Consider the following 21,530-nt stretch of genomic DNA (forward strand, 5'->3'; position numbering starts at 1 on the left):
CTTAAAGCCAGTAAATTCTGTGAACTACATCAACGTTTGAATGAACAGCTTCATTATACTGAATGAGTTTGTTTTCACTACACTGAATGTTTTGTGTTTATATGTGTTGTTACAGGAACACCTGATTTCTACAGGACTATTGTTATTAAAATTAAAAACAGGTTTCCAGTGATCAGACTCCTGTTGTGCATTATTTTTTAAAGGACAGTTTCTTATGATTCTCAGTGTTTTAGTTGTTCCGGTAGTGAATCTGTTGCAGTAAAAGCGGATCTGGATGAGATCAGATGTTATAAATAGAGCTGCCAGATGTCTCTGTGTTTATTCTCTTACATAAGATGAAGGACAGAGACGCGTTTTACTTTCACCTCGTTGAGTTTGTGGTTCATTTTGAAACATTTAAAACAGACACTGTAAAAGATAAAATCATGTCACATTACAGATTTGTAGTTTTTTGTTCAGGAGCTTTGTGAAGTCCAGCGTGTTTGACTCAAGCTCGCGACAACAACAGCACGACACGAAGTAGGATTTTCAAAATAAAGTCTTATCTACAGCACAGCAAGAAGTTGTCTCTAAATTGTCATTGTCATGAACATTAGCGATATTATGTGTATTCTTCTTTTTATCATTTTTGTTTTTAGAGGGGGGTTCGAAGCATTACGGGACTCATCTTCATGCATTTGGACACAATATTTACTCCCTATTTTTAATTATTTATTGATCTCATCTATATTATTTGTGTTTGACCTCCTGGTTTCAGCCCTGTCGCTCCTGGATTCTTCTCAAGAACAAGAACACAGATCATCTCCAAGAATGTTTTAACCTTTTCGCTAAACGTTCTGCTTTTATTGTGAAGGCAGTGAGCCGCACTTCCGGCCCGCCTCTGCTAGTTCCGTCCAGCTTGACTCGGCTGCTCTCTGTCTTCCTGGTTTTTTCGGGCTTGACGCGTTTCTTTCTGACAGTTTTTAAACAAAAAAACTTCATCTGGACGAGATTCACTCAACTTTTCTCCAGAAAAGAGTTTTTAAACTCCGGTTTTTCATCCAAACTGTAGCGAGAGTGTAAAATCTGATGCGCGGAGACTTTAAACGGACGATCTTTTTCCATCCTGCAGATTAAACATCCATCAAACATGAGACAAGAAGTCACTTTTATCACTGTTGTTATGGTTTTAACGGAAGCAGCCGTGTCTCCGCCCGCAGACACAGAAGAGCAACATTACAGTAAGTGTTTAAACCGTGAAGGTTTATTTAAATGTCTGCTTTTATGTTTCAAAGCTGAAGCAACAAGCCGGACTTCAGTTAATGCTGAATGTATGGAAGCTCAAACCCGCCGAAATACAAAAATCTGATTAAAAGCTGCGAATCATAAATATAAAAATTGTCCTGGTAAATCAAAATAATGAGATAATATGTCACATATGTGAGTTTTAAAGTCATAATTACGACATGTAGTAAAAGTTTTTAAGCCCTATGTATTAGCATCTCATAACCATAATGTAATAAATAAAAAGTTTGACTTGTTGAGTCAAAATTATGAGATTATAAATCAACAGTTGCAGCAGATTTTGTCGGCTGCACGTCGACCACATCCCAAAGGTGCTCTACTGGATTGAGATCTGGACTGTGGAGGCTTTTTGACTTTTAAACTCATAATTGTGAGATACTAAGTCAAATAATTGAGACAATATATCAAAATTTTGACTCTCTCATCTTACTACCTACCATTTATCTTTCTTTCTTACGGTCTTATAACTCATACCTATCTGATGTATCTAAGTTAAGATCATGAGATACTATATCACATATACCTCTGAACAATGTAAAAGTGATGTTTGATTTTGCAAGTCATTGTAATAGCATCTCATAACTGTGATTTAACCAATCAATGAGGTAAAATCATGAGATTATAAATCAAAATTTGTCATTTTACTACTTACAATCTATCTTTGTTATAGCCTTACAACTCATAGCTATCTCATTATCTCATATCTTTCCTCAACTTTTAGGGACAGTAAGTCAAAGGTTTGACTTTGTAAATCAAAATTATGAGGTAGTATGTCATATATGTGAGCAATTAGGACATAGGATGTAAACGTTTGATTTTGATTAGTCAATATTATGAAATATCTCAAAACCGTGATTTAATCAATCAAATATTTTGACTTGTTGAGTCAAAATAATGAGATTATAAATCAAAATGTGACTTTCAAACTCATAATTGGGAGATACTGAGTCAAATAATTTAGATTGTAAGTCCATATGTTGGTTTAATATCTCATATCTTAATACATACTTACAATCTAGCTTACTTGCTTACATCTCATATCTAATTCTCTGTAAAAAAAAAAAAAAAAAAAAGATAAGTGATAATTATATAAAGTGATTTTTGACTTTTAAAGTCAGAATTGTGAGACACTGAGTCAAAATCTTCCATAAACACAGGAGACTTGTGTTCCCTCTGCAGCGTCTCTCAGGTCGATGCTGGACGACTTCGACGTGCTGCCTCTCTCCAGCCTGCAGGCTCACTCCGTCCGCCGCCGCGACGTCCAAACTGAAACTCACGTGGAGAAGCTGCTCAGCTTCGACGCCCTGCAGAGGTCAGAGTCCACTTCCTGTTCAGTTCAGGCGCTGCTAAATAATGCGCTGTCATTGGTGTCCTTGTGCTGTTCTCATCTGTGTGGACGTAAATCGCATGTGTAGGCACTTCAGACTGTACCTGAGGACCAACGACCAGCTGTTCACGGAGGACTTCAGGGCCGTCGTCGTGGACGAGGACGGCCGAGAGCGAAGCTACCCGGTGGACAGACACAACTACTTCACCGGACACGTTGTCGGTAACTCTGATCCGTCCGGAAGCAAAGATCTTCAGGGAGACGACGACAGAGAGGGTTTCTTTATCTGTGTTTCTGTATCTGTTCCAGGGGAGGAAAACTCTCGGGTCCAGGCTCACATAGACGACAACGAGTTCTCGGCTCACATCCTGACCGACGAGGCCGAGTACAACATCGAGGTGAACATGAACACAAGTCTTCATCGGGGAAATGTCCGGGAATAAGTCAAGATCACATGATGCAAAAGAACAGACTTTACAGCATGTTGTGCTCTGACAATAAAGTCTGTAACACCCACATCTAATCCCGCTCTTCTTCTCTCCGCTGTGTTCAGCCTCTGTGGAGGTTCACGTCGGCGCCCCCTGATGGTCGTCTGCTGGTCTACCGCTCAGAGGACATCAGGAACCTCAGCCGACTGCACCAGCCTTCAGTCTGCGGCTACGTGACCTCTGACCCCGGCCACCTCCTCCCCGACGGTGTGAAGACGGCCATGTTGGGGGAGCAAGAGGAAGAAGGTAAGCAGATCTTAACAGAAGAAGAACTGGAAAAACTGGCCTAATGAACTGTGTGGTGCCCTCTGGTGGTGGTCGTAGCGCTGACTGTGCGTTTGTGTCTTCACCTGCTCAGAGTCCGTGGCCAGAGGGAAGCGTCAGCTCCACGATCACCTGAAGAACACCTGTCCTCTGCTGCTGGTGGCCGACCATCGCTTCTTCAAACACATGGGCCGCGAGGAGGAGAGCACCACCCTCAACTACCTGGTCAGTACTCAGTCCACAGCTCTCATTTATCCTCCGTGGCCACGATCTCGCTCACCGCCCGTCTGTTTCCAGATCGAACTGATCGATCGGGTGGACGACATCTACAGAAACACGTCGTGGGACGATGAGTTCTCGGGTTACGGGGTTCAGATCCAGCAGGTGAGGACAGCTACACTCTTCTTCTAATACCACATTTAGACCAGGTGTGTGACACTGAAACGCTGCTCGCCTCCGCTCAGATCATCATAGAGAAGAGTCCGACCCCGGTGGCTTCAGGAAGAAACCACTTCAACATGGAAGGAAGTCCGGTGGAGGGTCGAGACGTCTGGGATGTCAAGAAGCTGCTGGAGGTAAAAGTTTTAACTTACAACCATAACAAGATTACAGGAGACCTCCAGCCTTCAGGGTCTCAGAGGGAGGCTGGTACATGTCCTCAGGTGATCGAAGTCAGCGCTCTGAGATCTCTGCTGTCTCGTGTCCCTGCAGCAGTTCAGCGTCGACATCGCAGATAAAGCCTCCAACGTCTGCCTGGCGCACCTCTTCACTTACCAGGACTTCGACGAGGGCACTCTGGGTCTGGCCTACGTCGCCCCGTCCAAGCCGGACATCCCCGGGGGGCTCTGCTCCAAAGGTAAAGTCCCGCCGACTCATCTCGGACCCTGATCTCCTTCAAACACCAGAAACAATTAACGATTGCTGTCTTTGTTCTCAAGCCTGTCCGTCGTCTACCAACGAGCCGAGAGCGATCTACCTCAACACGGGTCTGACCAGCACCAAGAACTACGGGAAGACCATCCTGACTAAGGTTAGTACATAAAGAACTTTCTTTTTGAGGTGGAGGTACTAGAAGCAGGTATTAATGTTTGTCCCGGGCGTGGCGAGGAGATAATGATCCGTTCGTTGCCGTCCCGGCAGGAAGCTGACCTTGTGACGACTCACGAGCTCGGGCACAACTTCGGAGCAGAACACGACCCCGACAACATCCCGTACTGCGCCCCCCAAGAGGACCAGGGAGGCAAATACGTCATGTACCCCATCGCCGTGAGCGGAGACCACGTCAACAACAAGGTGCCGGCTCCGCCCTCGCCGCCGCCGCCGCCGCTGGTGCTCAGGGGTTTCCCCCGTTCACTGATGAATCCGGTCTCTCCTGTTTGTCCAGATGTTCTCCAACTGCAGCAAACGCTCCATCGTGAAGCGCCTGAGGTCCAAGGCGCCGTCCTGCTTCAAGGAGAGGAACATCAACGTGTGCGGAAACTCCCGGGTGGAGCAGGGCGAGGAGTGCGACCCGGGGCTGCTGCACATCAACTCGGATCTCTGCTGCACCACCGACTGCAGGCTGAAAGCAGAAGCTCAGTGCAGGTCAGAGGAACCCGAACCTCCCACACGAGAGGCATGCGTCTTATCCACTATTCCCTATCACCGCTCCTCGGGTGGTAGAGGACAGGGTTCTCAATGTAAGGGTTGTGTGTTCAGTCAGGCGATAATATAAACCAACAAACCAAGTGCTGGAGTGTCACCGCGATTGGTCCACACACATCAACATCAGTGGACGCTTATGTTCATTTCCCAGCTTCTCCAGGCAGAGGACAGGAGTGGACCAATCGCCCGGATGCAAACATTCCAGCACTTTCTTTATTGTGAGCACGTGAAACAGTCTCTTCATGATTAATTTGTTGAAGACGATAAAATTCAGTCAATGTAGGGATCAAACACACGACCTTTAGGCTGTACTCTACTGACTGACAAGCACCTTAAATCGTCCTAAAAAAATAAGCCAGATGCCAAACTTACTTTCTGACTCCTGTACTAGACTAGATCGTTTTGGTCTTCATGTCTCCTGAACTGGACAGACTGCAGGTTCTTACGTTCTGTAACACGAAGCCGTCCTCTCTCTGTGTTCAGTGACAGGAACAGTGCGTGCTGTAAAAACTGCAGGTTCGAGTCTGAACATAAGGTCTGCCAGGAGCCCATCGACGCCACCTGTAAAGGACACTCGTACTGCACAGGTGAGCCGGCCGGTTCAGAGGTCTGTGAGTGTCACCCGCCGTGTGGAGGCGCTGAATGAGCCGCCTGCTGTGTGTTTGTGTTGACAGGAAACAGCAGCGAGTGTCCTCCTCCAGAGAACGCGCCGGATAAAACGGTGTGTCTGGACAGCGGCGAGTGTCTGAACGGAGAGTGTATTCCCTTCTGTCAAGCCGTCCTGAAGCTGCAGCCCTGCGCCTGCAACGGTACGAGACTTCAACACTCACAGATACAGAGAGAAAAGCTCGTTCATGAGAACAGAGTTAGAAAACACAGGTTCACAAAAACACTGTCACACTCAGCGGAAACATCTGGACTGTTTATGTAGCTGCAAGTCAAACTGACAGATCGACCTTTGTCAGAAACTAAAAGCTGAGCTGCTGCTCTGCTGACAGTCGGAGGCAACATGTAGCTGCTGTTAGCTCAGTGCTAACATTATATCTCAGGGACCGGTCCATTCAGACCACAACCTAACGTCAGGTCACAGCCGCCGACATTCAGCTACTACAAACATTTCCTCTCCAACACGCTTTGAGCCACAGATGAAATGGTTATTCTGAAAGAAATCTAGCTAAATATGACAACTTGCTAAATCATATTAAAAGGTTGTTAGATTCACTTTTCAGGTAAACATTTTAAAGGTCGTCTTTCTGAACACGTAGTTTTAGCTCCTGTCTCTTTAAGACCCCCCTCCCTAAAAACCCACTTGCTTCTGATTGGCCAACTCCCAGGAAGCCTCCCAAGGGGCAGGACATAGCTTACACAGCGCTAAATCAATGTGGAGATAGTTCTGGCTTTGTGAGACTAGCTCTCGCTGATCAATGTACAAAAGCAAAACTTTATAACTTTATTCTCTGGTTTTACTGAAACTGGATCAGATTTTACGGAGAAAACATTGTCTGGTTTTCCCTCTGACGTCCTGCGGCTGCTCTGCCTCCACTTTTGGTGATTTACAGTTTTTATGTTACCAGTTACTTTAGCCGCTAACTACTGCTAACAGCAGCTGGCGCTAGCTGCTCAGTTAGCCGTGCAGCTAGCCGTCCTGTTGCTGATTCTGCCCGGACCGGAAGCTCGGTGCTCAGAGGGGGTTTTGGTATTTACAGCTCTAACGTTACTACAGAGGATTTGGACCGCTGGTTCAGAGCCAGCAGATAACAGCAGCTACTGTTAGCAGCAGCTAGCGGTTAGCAACAAGTAAAGCTATCTGTCCACCTGGCAGAGCAGCCAGAGGACATGTGGGACACTGAACAACCTCCAGCTCTGTGAGCTCGTGAACGTTTTCTCTGGAACCTGGACGGGTTTCTGTAAAGTTGGAGTGTAAACATTAAACATCCCAGATGTTACGTAACATCTAGCGCCTGTTTCTCATGAGTCTCACAGTATATTTCATGTTCTGAACTCTTTTTATTCAGCTATACCAAATTAAATACAGTTTTCTATTCTACGGCACCTTTAAATAAAAACTGAACTAAATAAAAAGGGGGGCAGATCTGGCTTACAGCTGCAGCAAAGCGGTTTCTTTCTTCTTCTTCTGTGTAGAAACCAACGCGTCTTGTAAGGTCTGCTGCCGGAGCAGCGGCGGCGTCTGCGCCCCCTACCAGAACCAAACGGGCAACTTCCTGTTCCTGCGTAAAGGCAAACCCTGCACCGTGGGCTTCTGCGACGGCGCGGTGAGTCCTTCGCTCCTCCTGCCGTCTGAAACACAGACGTAAAGCTTCACGTTGAACGTTTTCGCACGCTGTTGTCTCCTCTGCAGGGGAAGTGCATGAAGCAGGTCCAGGACGTGGTGGAGCGTCTGTGGGACTTCATCGACAAACTGGACATCAACACGTTCGGGAAGTTCCTGGCTGACAACATCGTGGGCTCGGTGGTGGCCTTCTCGCTCCTGTTCTGGATCCCCTTCAGCATCCTGGTCCACTGTGTGGTGGGTCTCACTTTGTCGTTGTCCCAGCAGCTCTGACTGCTGATCGTCTCCACTGCAATGGCATTAATTCAGTCTGTGACTTAAAGTTTTCTCTCTTTGTTCTTTCAGGACAAAAGGCTCGATCAGCGATACGAACAGACCACCAAGTCCTTGTTCTTCCCCAGCGTGAGTTTATTTATATATATTAATGGATACACAGCAGTACTGATGAGTAATCATATCTTGATCCTTTAAACTTAAAGCTGCTGTACCTTTTAGTTTTGAATGTTTGAGCGAATCAGCCTGCAGAGAGGAAATCAGTCGACTTCTCAGCTGTGAGCCGGCAGTTATTAAAGACTCACTGGTGATGATACGTTCAAGTACGGCTGGACAATTAACTGAAAAGTTATTCAGATCCTATATATTTAGTTTTCCCCGACTGTGTGTGTTCATGTACTTTCCCCTTAAAAACAACATCAGTTAACATTTAGATACATTTTTGACATTCGTGAATAAAATAAATAAAATAAATCCCGCCTTTAATAGCTGAGCATGTTTACAGGACAAACAAAATAATCGTTCATTAATCGTAATCGAGGTAAAATATTTAATTAAGGGTGATTTTGATTTTAGGCCAAATCGTCCAGCCCTGATGATGCGTTCAAGGACACAAGAGAAAATCAGCTGCTGAACAAGAATCAGTCAGTAGTTGATGTAATAGTGATAAAGTAAACAGATGAATATGTTTCTGATATTTTATAAACAAGGATTAAAGAAATTAACTGGCAGTCGATAGTAACAGCTGTTTAACACACTTTGACTGTGACTGTTTATTTCCCAGAATGCTGAGTTCCTGAGCAGCCTGGAGTCTGCGTCTGTTCGGATCTTCAAACCTCCAACTTTCCCCGCCCCCGCCGTCACCTCGGCCGGGCCGCCTTTCCAGCCGCCTGGTCCCCAACAGACCAGCTCCCCTCCGGTCTCAGTCCCCGGCCCCGCTCCTGCTCCCGGCCCCGTCCACCCCCCTCTGGACAGCCCCCGCATGGCCACCATCCAGGAGGACTCCAGCTTCGACTCTCACCTGGACCAGGAGGCCCTGGAGGAGGCGTTCGGCCGGCCGGCGGGGTCGACTCAGCGCTCCTTCGAGGACCTGACGGAGAACAGCGTGACGAGTCGCAGGGGGAAGGCGACGCTGGTCAGACTGCAGAGACAACATCAGATCGACACCAAGGAGACGCAGTGCTGAGGGGACCCACCTGGCTGCACCTGCAGAGACCAGGTACCAGGTGGAGTCTCCAGAGAGGAGGCTTTGTTTTCAACCAGCTCTGAACTGGACTCGTGTTGATCCACCTGATGAAGCGTCACGGTGAGACCAGGTTCAGGTATGTGAAAGAGTCTGATCCTCTGCTGTGTCTCAATTTGCACACTTCCATACTCACTATTTAAATGTGTTCACGCTGAGACGTACGGCCGCATGCAGTGCACTGCGAGTACCTGGATGGTGAACTCATGACGGCCAAAAAGTTGAGTGCGGACCGGTGGACACTTCTCACCGACCGCCATTTTAGCTACGTAGCGCAAGGGGCGGGACCAACAACACGGGAGAAGCGGGAAGCAGCAGAGGGAGAGGCCAACAACAGAACGGCTTTTACGTTCACTATTTCATCACTAAATCCACTTCTGACAAGTTTTGAGGCGAGAAATCAAACGTTTAGATGTCGAATATTGGCAGTTTGACGAAAAGTGATGGCGGGTTAAAAATGTGCTTGAATGTTTTTGGAATTTGATGAGCAGGGGAATCCTGCTGTGACCCGCGGGAGGAGCGTGAGGCCGGCCAGCCGCTCACAGAGCCCTCAGCTCCCGCCGTCACACAGACCGCCGCAGCAACAACGGCAGAGGAAAACACAGCTGGAAGACTCTGTCATTACATTTACGTTTAAATTAAATGAAGAGACATCTGGCTCTTGATGTACAGAAAAGTCTTGGCTTGTGAAACTTAAAAAATAAATAAACACCAATATACCAAAGCAAATTACTTGTAAGTTTGGACTTGGCAATAATCCCGATTCTGAGTGTTTACTTTGGCCTGGCTGTTATTTTGGAGCTCTGCAGGCCTCTGTGCTGGAGGGATTGTGCAATCTTGCGATAGTTATTTCCGGTTAGTGCAAAACAGCAGTGTTTGATTTGAGACAACTAAGCAAGTAAGTACGTAGTGTCCGCAGTGTACTGCATGTTAGTATACTAGAGGAAGTACCCGAATTGAGACACAGCACTGTTCTCAGATCTCACCCTGTCCCTCCTCAGCTGCAGGATCCGTCCTCGCTGTTCTTCTGCAGTTTCTGTTCTTGAAGCTTGAAGCTTGAAGTTCAGATCCTGGTCTCAGACCCCCGTGTGAGACTCTGGTTCTGGTCTCGCTGATCAGATGTTTCCTGCTGTCGCTCACTTGTTCTCACTTTCAGTCAAACATTCATCAGGTAACTGAAGAAAGTGAGAACAAGTTATTCACCCGGATCACACTCACCCGACAGTCCCTCCTCTTTTTGGTCAACGCCACTTAATACTGTGCTCCTATTGGTCATCACCCAACACTGTGCTCCTATTGGTCATCAGCAAACACTGTGCTCCTATTGGTCAGGTTGTTAAATAATAAATTTCTGACCTGCTTGTCTTTCTGCCCTGAACCTTGAGCCTATAAGGTTGTCTTGCACTATGAAACCGAGCTCCGCTTCAGTTTCGGCCCCGCGTCGATTTAAGCTCCTGAACGCCACACAGCTGTCTGGAATAATTCAAGCCATTTTTAAAAACTGATGATGTTCAGATGTTACACAGCTGGTGGTGTTTAGATGAAATGATTCCAGTTAAACTTCTGCCTGTTTTTTAGGATGAATGTATTGAAACAAATAGTTTTGGTATCAGAAAGTTTCAAACGATACGCAGCTCTAGTTACAGTGATTAACAAATATCAAACAGCTGGAAATATTTATTGGATTCATTTGTTTGTTCTTGTTTATGTGGTTTTTTTTTTACTTCCCATTGTCTTTTTTGTCTCTTTTGAAAACTTTCTGTGCTGCATCGAAACCAAACATTGAACCTTCAGGTATTTTACATTTATTCATTTAGCTGACGCTTTTATCCAAAGCAACAATTACAGCTGCTGTACATGTCAGAGGTCACACGCCTCTGGAGCAACGAGGGGTTTAGTGTCTTGCTCAGGGACACATTTGTGTCTCACAGTGGATTTGAACCCAGGTCTGTCACACCAAAGGCATGTATCTTATCCACTGCCCCATCACCACTCCGCTTTAGAAATATTTAATGCAACGACAATGAACATTTAACGAGAAATGCCAAAAAAAGATTTGATGTCTTCAGCTGCTTTCCCTTTAAATAATAGTTCATTTCATATGTTTGTGTTTTACCAAAGGGAGAAAATAACCTGCACTGAAAGCCAGTGTTTTAAAATGTCTCAACGCTTCGACTCTGAACTAAACAGAAACCATCTGGTTCAGATCTGCGCTGCTGTAAACAATCTGTTTGTGTTTACAGTCTGAAACAAACAGTCACACAGCTGTTACACTGAGTCCTGATAAGGAAGTTCATGTCAACGGTTTTTTTTCTGTTTCAAAATGTTTGTTCATGTTAGAAATGATGATGATGTATTATCCAGTTTAAGAAAAAATCTCTGAATATATCTGAATGGAGTTTGGTTAAAAGCAGTGAGGACGCTCCCGGATCTGGTTTAAATTTAGGACAATAAGGCGGACATTTGGTTCTTCTGCTTTGTGAAGTTTAGTTTTTCATTTCCTGTTGTGAAACATCTTTTAAAAAGTGCCAACACCCCTAAAACAAACAAACCTCTTCAAATATCGACCAACAACATCCAGAGTTTTGGTCATTTGTTTTAGTAAAAAATTGTTTCCGTTTCAGAGTGTCTCACTGGGAATTGAACTCCAAACCCTGATAGTGTTAGTGCCTTGTTCAAACCTAATGAGTCTACTGATGTGTAATAAACATAAATTAGTATTTAAACCTGTGATGGTGGTAAGTTTGTGTTTAAATCATCTTTCTATGGAAGTCAATTTCTGCCAAATACAGTCCATTTTAATTGTACTAATGATTGGTGCATTAATTGATTAGTAGATCAACAGATAATTAACTATTTTCTAATTGATTAATTATTTAAGTCATTTTTCAAACAAAAAACAAAGCAAACTTCTGTTAAAAACTGAGGTATTTAAAGAAATTAACTTGTTTCACTGGGAACTCAGGTTTGCTTATTTTAATCAGTTGTTCTTTTTTTTTTATATAAAGCCAGACTGTTCTTCATATCTTCATATTTTTTTACCGACAGTTGGAACGACGCGTGCCTTCTCTTCCTCTGTGGTATTCAAATGCACAACAACAGTCAGTATTTTAATCTTGTGTATTAAAGAATCCTGTTCGCTGTGAGGTTACGTGCAGATGATCAATTGTTCAACATGTTGTGAGTATTAATTAGTTTAAAGGTGTTTATGTGTTGGTTTTATGTTGTTAATGTTGAGGTGTTTACTTGTTTCAAAATAAAATGTTTTACTGACTGTTTCCATGTGAGAGTCGTCTGTTTCTGATTCTTTAGAACGTCCTGATGTGTTTTATCATCTAAAAAAAGAGAAACCTGTTGGATTTTTAAATTTGATTTATATATCTGGGTTTGAATGAGGAAATAATGATAAACTTTATAAACTGCACTTATTGATGGGACTGTATCGTTCTGTATGATCAATATTTCTTTATTTTATAGTATTAATATATTGATTTGATTTTCTGTAACTTTTATTGTTTAGAGCAGCAGTTATCTGTTGTTACTGTTTCCACCCTGTGAGGTCCAAACCGGTTGACGTTTTAGTAAACATGACGACTAAATAAGGACGTAACATAACTTCTGTTGGTGGAAAACAGCCATTACTTTGCACTAACTGCTAATTTAGCTTATGTTAGCATGCTAAACTAAGCTGGTGAACACGGTCACAACATTAGCTGTGTCCTCTCTGTGAAAGTCTGATTGTAAAGACGTGCAGTCTGTGGCTATAACTGATCTAATAAATGAGAAGAAGTTATGAAAAATGTATCTTGCCTTGTTTCAATGCTGTGTTTTAATATTATTGTTTGTAGTTTAGCCATTGTATTTGGTTTCTTTTGGAAAAAACCTTTGTTTTCTGTGCTTTTATAATGAATTATATTTAACCACTGCTGCCTGAACAGCAATAACTGAGCGTATAATAGCCTGATATTTTGCCTACTGACAAATCCCAGCATTCTCTTTAACTTTAGTTTGTGTTCCAGAGCCTAAATGCAGAGTGACTGTTACAAAAAGTGCTTTTAGTCATTATTTGGCTGGTGTTTTGATGCACTTACAGCTGAGCTCCATTTATTGTTTTGACCCCGGCTTCCTGTTGATTCTTATCCAACTTTCTCAACACTGCTAGGCAGAGCTGAAACAAACCGTAAACAGTTTAAAACAAGTTGAGAAGAAAACATTAATCTAAACCTAATTTAAACTACAGTGAAAAATATTTACCTTTGGAGGATAATGCAACTTTCATTATTCAGAGTTTTATTTTCTCTTTTTTTCCAGGTGTTTTAATATGACTGGAAAATTTTCCAGGACAAGTGGGAGCCCGTTTGACAAAGAAAACTTTTCCAGAGCTTTTAACTGTAAAACGCCGCTTTCATCAGGAGACAGTTTTAGCTCAGAAGCTGTTTTTATTTGATCTGTCATTTTAGAACTTGTAATTCAAATTAATTTCTTGAACAGCTGTAACAAGTAGCTGAAAAAAGAACCAGCAGATTAATCAATTATAAAAATGATAATTAGTTGCATAGCTCCGTAGTAAGTATTGATCTTTAATTAAAAGCAGGATTTGTTTACAGTAAACACCAACATAATAAAACATTACGTTGGTGTTCTGTCGATAAATGCTACCTATCGAGATGTGCTACTTAGCGGTTCGTCTCAGTGAACAAAAACATCAACTTAGAATCACTAATAACGTCAAATCAGACTCAAATCCACAAAAACTCTGACTAGAAAAAAGATTTATTTTCATGATGAAATCTATTTTATCACAACGTCCATTTCATTGGTAAATCACAAAAGCTCTCGGCTGCTGGCTGCTGGTCTGGTCCGCCTCCTGAAGGGGATTCCTTTGGAATCAGGTTTCACAGAAATTGTTCGTCTTTGTAAAAGAAAGCAAACAGAAGCATGTTTCATATCAATGTCCAGGTCACTCATCACAGGTGACGCTGACAGGTGACCGCCGCCCCCTGCTGCTGACATCACAGGTGGGGCTGAGGGCGTCATAGAGCCGGTGGACGGCAATCTCCACCATCTCCCTCAGAGTCTCGTCCTCTGCGCACGCCACCGACTGCAGGACAAGAGAGAGGTCAGGGGTCAGGACAGTGACCGTTTCAGATGTTGTGGAGGCGGCGAGGAACAGGTGTGACCAGATCAGATACAACGATTCATGTATTTAAATAAATCACCCAACTTTTTGGATCATAAATGAATCATTTTCTGTCCTTTCTAAAATGGTTGGTTGGTTTCTTTGCTCCTCTTTGACAGAATATCTTTGGACGAAGCGACGTTTGAGGACGTCATCGTGCCTAAATAAGGAGTTTGGTTTAAAGGTCCAGTGTGTAACATTTCTGAGGATCTATTGACAGAAATGCAATATAAAATCCATAACTATGTTTTCAGTGGTGTGTAAAGACTTTTTATCTACATAACCGCGGGCACCCCCTGCCATGTAGATCACTGTATTTTGTCTTTTGCTTGTATAATTCCAGTAGCGTAGACGCCCGTCACTACATTGAATACGTACAAAGAAGAAGATGACTGAATAATAATAATAATAATAATAATAATAACAACAATATACAGTCTCTGAATAGTCTTCTGGTTTATAGAAGTAAGAAGAGAAGTGACATTTGGACAAATGAACGAGAACACGTGTTATTTAGCAAAAGAGCCGACAGCCTGTGGATCTTTATACCATGAAGCCAGATGGAGTCGGGACAGATACAAACAGCTGACGGCAGAAATCACAGATGTTGTGGATTTTCCCAGATGGAAGGCTGTAATGTGGGACAGATGTTTTCAAAGCGTTGCTGAAGTTGTCCGTTTTCTGCTGGACAGTAATTAACTTAAGTTGGTCAGAATTTAGCGACAAATGAAAGCTGTTGTTTGATAGCTTTAGCTTTTAGCTGATCATAATCACAGAGAGACGCGTTTCCCCCGTCAGTGGTGTAAATAGTTAGATTAATTTCATGTCGCCTACTTATTCTCCAGCCTGTGGTTTGGCTTTGCGGGTTACGTTGAGTCAGCTGATCAGTAACGTTAACTGGCAATAAAATGTTAAGGACAGCTTAGAGCGTGGAAGCTCAGATCAGCCAGCTAAACTTTTACTGCCACGGTAGAAAAAAATGTAACGTTAATTGGATTGGTTTGAAGTTGTCACTCTCTCTCCAGCGCTCTGTTTTGGTTCGTGAGACAATCAGCTGATCACTAATTGGCAATAAAACCGCAGCTTACAGCATCGGAGCTCAGATCAGACAGCTAAACCTTTACTGTGCTGGTAGGTAAATATGTAGTTGGATTGTAACTTCATGTAGTTATTCTAAAGCCTCTGTTATGGCTGTATTACGTGAGCAGAAATGTGCCGTTACCTTCCTGAGACAAACATATGATGAATATTATTGGTAATGAAACGGTAACAGCATCAAAGCTCAGATCAGCAGCTAAACTTCACATCTTACTGCCCTGGTGGAAAACATGTATTTCTTTTTACTGCTAATGGTGATATATAACAAGACCATGTGCCTATCATGTGACCAATAATGAATACTTTGAGAATTTGCATTAAAAACCTGGATATTGATTTGCCACTGTGCACACAAATGTGTATTTTGTACTTTCACATGCTAAATGCCCATTAAAAAAGTTGCACCGCTTTACGACAAGCTGAAATTATGACTGTCGGTACTACTTTGTGTTTCTGTTGTATTTAAAAAAAAAATTAAAAAGAAATTTATTTGCATGCAAAGGTAGAGGAGCCTTGATCCTCACCTGACAATATGGTTTATAACGGACTGTGGTGCAGAAACAGTGAGGCTCACATTGTCCTGGTATCTGTCAGTGGTCATACTTGATGAACTAGATGTGATAGTGTTTGAGATGTTCTTCATTTACTTTGGTATGTTAGTCCAGATGAACCAACCCTCCCAAGTTGTAAAATAATGTATTACAGGAGTATGAGACATCATGTAGCACTTCATTTCTTGATGTGGCTGTTAATGAATGTTATTAATGAACAAGTAACTAAGAATAATTAAGTAAATATAATTTATATATCCATCTAAATAAACCTAATTTCTTGACTGGCAACTCTTCTATCTCATAGATGACGTCTTTGTCCTGTCTCAGGCACCGTAGCTATACTACTTGCTTGGATAGAGGAGGGGGAGTTGAAATTCTTGTAATTCGCAACCCTCACCACTGGATGAAACTAGCACTTATACACTTTCTGTTTAAAGAATAAAGTATGGTCAGTTTCTATATTTTTCCTTATTGTTAAAAAAGTGCAGTTTTGTTTTCTTTGGGTGATGAACATTTCAGCCTCCTGCTGTGTGCGCAGTTACACCAAGCGGACAACATAGAGACAGAAGATCTGACACCAACAGGACGTCTCACTCTGTTCAGGAGTTGTACTCACTCTGGTTTCTGGGTCGATTAACGCGGTGACTCCGTCCACCGTCACGCTCAGGTTTCTGCCGTCTTTGAAGTCGACGCTGTCGTCTCCGAACATGTCGCTGCAACAGAGACGACATTAACAGTGTTAAGCTGCTGTCTGCTAAAAAAACTCAGTACCTCCCCACATTCAATACCCCGCATGATAAGCTCTTATTCTGAAATCTCTACTGACAGATTTTAAACTCTCAGCTAAAACTCTGCAGGTTATTGTGTCGTTCTAGTCAGACTCCTCCCGGCTGGCACTGCCGGCAGGGTAAAACAAACACCCACCAGGTGAGTGAACTGTACTTACTGCAGCATGAGCGCCAGTCTCTCTATGAACACATCCATGTCGAACGTTTCTATCTTTCCTTCAAGAACTGAAACAAACGAACAGAGTGTCAGAGATTTCTTTCTGTTGATCAGTCGTTAAAACAAAACAAAACAGTGCCTCGTTTTTACGAACATTTTTGGGCGTTGGGGTTGGACTGGACCTCCAGGACCACCGTAGTGACGGCGTCAGCGTACATGTCGTTCAGTGGGTTGGCGATCCACTGAGGACACAAAATACAAACCTCAGTTACATTTAAACTGGACGGTGAAAACAATGTTTCGTGTTATTAGCAGTGCTAGCAGCGCTCATGTTCCCCTCAGGGTGAACTGAATAACATAATCTTTATTAATTATTATTGTTTAACGTGAACCTGTTTTGGGGACAGAGTGAAACATCGTAAGTGTCTGAAAAGCTTGTTGTGGAGGTTTTATTCTTTATTGTTTGGTCTCTGACCTCCAGCAGCACCATGCCGGGCTCGTGGACCAGAGTGATGCTCTTAAATATCCTGACTGTGATCTTCTTCGCATCCTCAACCTGCTCCACGTCTCCTGAAAACAACAAACGAAACACGTTTATAAAGAACTGACTTACAGGAAACACATGTTTACATCCTGCAGCGTTTTAAAAGGGAGTGAGTCCTGTGGCCTGTACTACGAAGCGGGGTAACTGGCTTATCCAGGTAACTTCAGGAGTAACTTCGTGATGTCGGGTGTAACTTCCCGGTTAACCCCGTACTACGAAAGGTGGACAGGTGTTACCCGAGGTCTTTTGCCATGGCAATTTACGCCGTATCTCTAAACTGCTCCGAGCAGGTTTTGTTGGTGGTTAACTCAAGGTTACCCTGCATGTGGACTACACACCACATCTGTACTCAGTGTTAATGATGAGAAGTAGGATATTAATACACACCACTTCATAAAATGTGTTTAGATTTCATGCAGCTGCAATGAAGTTCTGAACAGCATCACGTTCAGAGAGTGACCCCTGCAGCCGAGCTGTGATTTTAGAGAGGAATCTTAATTAATTAACGGGATAGTTTCTCTCTATTCCTCCTCTCCACTGGCTCCTTTTTTTCCTATTACAATGGACCTTATGTGCAGCTGTATCTTTACATCTTAATCATATTATAAATAAAAGAAGAGCCCATAAAATACATAATAGAGATTTGAACAACAATAAGAACACTGAAGATAATTAGGCAAAAAATTTACTCCATGCGATGCCAAAACGCTTCCCTGGCTGTGTCGTCCGCCACGATATTAGATTTAGCCGTTAACGTGTCTTTACATTCATAATTTCCTGACACTACCAACGTGCATTCCCCCTGGAGAACTACAGAGCATGCGCCGTTGTGAAAAGACTCTTCCTGCACGGCCGAACACACCCCTTTTATCCAAACGCGCACCAACTCCAGTTAACACGGGGCTAGCACGGACTCAACTAACCAACATCTTATCCACCTTCGTAGTACCATTAAACTCCAGTGTAGGCGGTCAGAGTTGGTCAACCGTGAGCTTGCCAGATAAGCCCGAGTTAACTCATAGTAGGTTGAACTCCCTTCGTAGTACAGGCCACTGGTGCTGGAACGTTTCTATGCAGATGACAGTCAATTAAAGTATAAACAGCCCTGTAGTCACTTCCTTATAATTTTTAAGAGTACGGAAGTATTATCAGCAAAATGTACTTAAAGTACTCGTGCAGAAAATTGCACTTTTAACTTTTGTTCCATTTTCTCAAAACAAGTGAATATAAAAATCAGCTGGTTTAAAATGTTTCTAGAGTCTGTAACTTCAAAAAGAAATCAGCCAAATGATTCTTTCGTTGCACCAGAAATATGAAACAATAAACTTGAGTTTATAAATAATTACTTTCCAATACTTTCCACCCCTATTTATATTCTTAAATTATATTCTGTGGAGTTTATTTTAAATTATAGGGATGACAATAAACTCGAATACATGGAAACAGGAAGTAGACAAACATATAAGAAGGATAAAAACTAAATATAAAATTGAGAAAAGTCATTAGTCAAAAAGGAAGTGGAGAACGGTTCTCCTCCAGTAAAGAAACAGAATAAGAAGTGTGGTTATAGGTGCGTTCAGGTGATGTGTAAGCGCCCGGTGTTCTGAGTTGTTGACCCACCTGCGAGGCTGCGGAGCTGGCTGACCAGCAGGGAGATGGGTCCGGTGTATGGGATGGCCTGAGTCTGGGTCACTGTGCTCATGCACAGATCTGTGTAGTCTGAACAAAGAGAGACACCAAACAATGAGGGGAAAACCACAGCACCTGAACACAACACACAGGGATGTGTTCAGGGACACAGCAAAACAGGATGATGTGGAATCTGAAGTGGCAACATAATAACACGCTTACTCTGTTGTTACTTACAATGAGGGTTTTATGAAATTCTTCATCTGCTGTTAAATTGTTTCAAAGGTCAGAAATTAACTCAGTGATTTCATGGCTCCCTCATCCTAACCTTACCTATCACAACTGAACACCTAATCCCGACCCAACCCCTAACCTAAAACTACACTTAAATCTTAAAACCAAGCGTGAACCAAATGGCCCTCACAATGACATTTTAAAAGTCAGTCCTCACACAGATAGACAGGTACAAACACACACAGACGGTGTTACTGACTGGAGAGGTCCGACGGCGTCACAATGTGATAGTTGAAATTTCTTTTGATGAGGATCCCGGAGACCCTCTGACCCTGAACACACTTCCTGTCAGTCAGAGAGCCCATCACCTGCAGCAGAGCATGCTGGGAGTTAACGGGGCTGAACGACACACTCAAAACATTCACCTGCTGAACTATAAAACCTCTGATCAAACCTTCGCCAGTTTCTCTCCTCTGAAGTTGAGCGTGACGGCCTCTGTGTTTCGCGGGTTGTGGACTTCAATGTCGACCTCGTCGTTGTCTTCATACTCACGTATAAGAGCCGCTTTCAAACGGGCCATCTCGTTCTGCTCGCCATGGACCAGAATCTGAAAACACAAAACAGACTGATGAACACATGAAGCTGCACGTTTCTTCTGACTTCCTCTCTGACTTCGGGGATGACGGCAGGTTCAGGCGGGAAGCGGGAGAAGAGCTCATTCATAAGTAATATTATACATTGTGTGTGTGTGTGCGCGCGTTTGGGTCACGTGATTACCACGTGAGGAGGTTTGAGCGCTCTGATGAACTCGCTGGTCTGCTGGTAGTCGGTGTGAGCGGAGAAGGAGATGTAGTCCACAGACATCTTCAGAGGAAGCTTCTGACCGGACATGGTGGCGATCTCGTCCGGCTCCGTCATGATGTGCTGAAACACAAACACACCATGAATCTCTCGTTACCATCCACACTGTGGTGCGTTCACTGAACCTCTGATCTAAAGACATTTTTGGTTGAGAGTACTGAGGCTAATGATAAGATTGATATTAGAGAGCATAATGGCAAACACTCACATTTCACACAAACGTTTCTAGCATGATCCCAAAAATTGGTCACTGAACAAAGAAAGAAACGTCTGAGGCTGAACTCACCTTTGACTCACAAGAAATTACATTAATTTAAATTCTATTATAAATAATTACTATACATAAATAATTATTACTTGAATTAGTAAAATATCAAAATACACAAATCTGGGGCTGAACAATTTAAAAAATATTTCTAAGTTTGACTGATATTGGAATTTGCAATAAGCTTTGCTATATTAGAGGGAATTACCATTTAACTCACATATTTTAAATGATAATTGATCTGTAGAATATGCATGTTTACTGTTGCCTGATATTTGAGGTCAATACTGAATTGATAACCGATAAAGACACCGTTTTGTTTTTGGCACAAACTGACTGTTGTGAGTGTTAACTTGTTTGAACTGCTCAGCAGTGGGAACAGAACATCTTCCAGTAACTACTTGGTGTTCATTTCAGTTGTCGTCTGACCGTGGATGCATCGCTAAGTTGTAATGATCCGTCACTGTGACTCTGTCTGCACATAATTCACACTGAAATGTTTCAGATCATCAAACAAATTGAAATATTAGACAAAGATAACACAAAATGCAGTTTTTATTGTATTTATTATTATTATTTATTTATTGTTTATTATATTTAAGGGGGAAAAAATCCAAACCTACATGGCCCTGTGTGAAAAAGTGATTGCCCCCCCTGTTAAAACAGTAATCAATTGTGGTTTATCACAACTTTGGAAAGCTGAGCTTTTTCTAGCCACACCCAGGCCTGATTACTGCCAGACCTGTTCTCAATCAAGAAATCACTTAAACAGGACCTGCCTGACAAAGTGAAGTAGACCAAAAGATCCTCAAAAGCTAGACGTCATGCTTAATAATAAAAACATTCATTTAAAAACTGCATTTTGTGATTACTTGCGTTATCTTCATCTAATATTTCAATTTGTTTGATGATCTGAAACATTTGTGTGACAAACAAAAAATAAGAAATCTGAAATCACACCACTGTAGAAGCAGATCAAGCAGGCGACCCGGTGGCCTTTCAGAGGTTTTATACATTTAAAGAACTTCTATAAAAAACAGACCAGGCTTCTAATTGAGACCTGAGTTTCTCTGTTTAAACGTGTCGCCACATTAGGCCAGTAAACGGGACAGGCATCTAACATGAACTCTGCTTTTAATTGAAGTTTTAAGTTTCTTTGTAGCTTCTTTGTTCTCTATTATACACTCTGCTGTTTCCCAGCATGCTTCACTCTCAGTTTGATGAGCCGGACCCACCTTGGCGAGCGTCCCCTCCACACAGTACCCGGCGATGATGACCCCGTTCCTCTTGTCGGTGCACCAGCTCTCAAACAGCTCTCTGGACAGACCGCTCTGCATCATACCGGGGGACGCCATCACCACGCTGGGGCCGATATCGTCGAAGTGATCCATGCTCTGAAATGCAAAAC

At 42.9% G+C, this 21,530-nt stretch overlaps 3 protein-coding genes across 4 annotated transcripts in view; 2 read left to right on the top strand and 1 right to left on the bottom strand.

Moving 5' to 3' along the window:
- Positions 1-21,530, top strand: part of LOC119909371 (NACHT, LRR and PYD domains-containing protein 12-like) — a 216,718-nt gene that overhangs the window by 66,004 nt on the left and 129,184 nt on the right. The gene's annotated exons all lie outside the window — the stretch shown is intronic.
- Positions 905-12,095, top strand: adam17b (ADAM metallopeptidase domain 17b). Its single transcript, XM_038727594.1, has 18 exons — positions 905-1,220; positions 2,464-2,596; positions 2,700-2,833; positions 2,921-3,009; positions 3,165-3,345; positions 3,458-3,588; positions 3,661-3,747; positions 3,828-3,938; positions 4,075-4,219; positions 4,302-4,393; positions 4,504-4,656; positions 4,748-4,947; positions 5,491-5,594; positions 5,682-5,816; positions 7,150-7,280; positions 7,367-7,534; positions 7,643-7,699; positions 8,355-12,095. Exons 1-18 carry the CDS (start codon positions 1,130-1,132, stop codon positions 8,754-8,756), a joined length of 2,544 nt encoding a protein of 847 aa, XP_038583522.1. The 5' UTR covers positions 905-1,129; the 3' UTR covers positions 8,757-12,095.
- Positions 13,569-21,530, bottom strand: part of LOC119909395 (cleavage and polyadenylation specificity factor subunit 3-like) — an 88,131-nt gene continuing 80,169 nt past the window's right edge. For both annotated transcript variants that reach the window (XM_038727598.1, XM_038727597.1), the window contains exons 9-18: positions 21,358-21,516; positions 19,774-19,920; positions 19,451-19,603; positions 19,256-19,364; positions 18,754-18,852; positions 17,065-17,159; positions 16,744-16,831; positions 16,591-16,657; positions 16,261-16,357; positions 13,569-13,914 (exon numbers count right to left, since the gene is read on the bottom strand). In XM_038727598.1, the coding sequence (XP_038583526.1) occupies positions 13,774-13,914; positions 16,261-16,357; positions 16,591-16,657; positions 16,744-16,831; positions 17,065-17,159; positions 18,754-18,852; positions 19,256-19,364; positions 19,451-19,603; positions 19,774-19,920; positions 21,358-21,516 (1,155 nt within the window). In that variant the 3' untranslated portion in view covers positions 13,569-13,773. The remainder of the gene's footprint in view (positions 13,915-16,260; positions 16,358-16,590; positions 16,658-16,743; positions 16,832-17,064; positions 17,160-18,753; positions 18,853-19,255; positions 19,365-19,450; positions 19,604-19,773; positions 19,921-21,357; positions 21,517-21,530) is intronic.

The sequence above is a fragment of the Micropterus salmoides genome, unplaced genomic scaffold, assembly GCF_014851395.1.
Source record: "Micropterus salmoides isolate LMB-PRFRI ecotype aquatic unplaced genomic scaffold, ASM1485139v1 Ms_hic_scaffold_18, whole genome shotgun sequence".
In the NCBI taxonomy this organism is placed as follows: domain Eukaryota; kingdom Metazoa; phylum Chordata; class Actinopteri; order Centrarchiformes; family Centrarchidae; genus Micropterus; species Micropterus salmoides.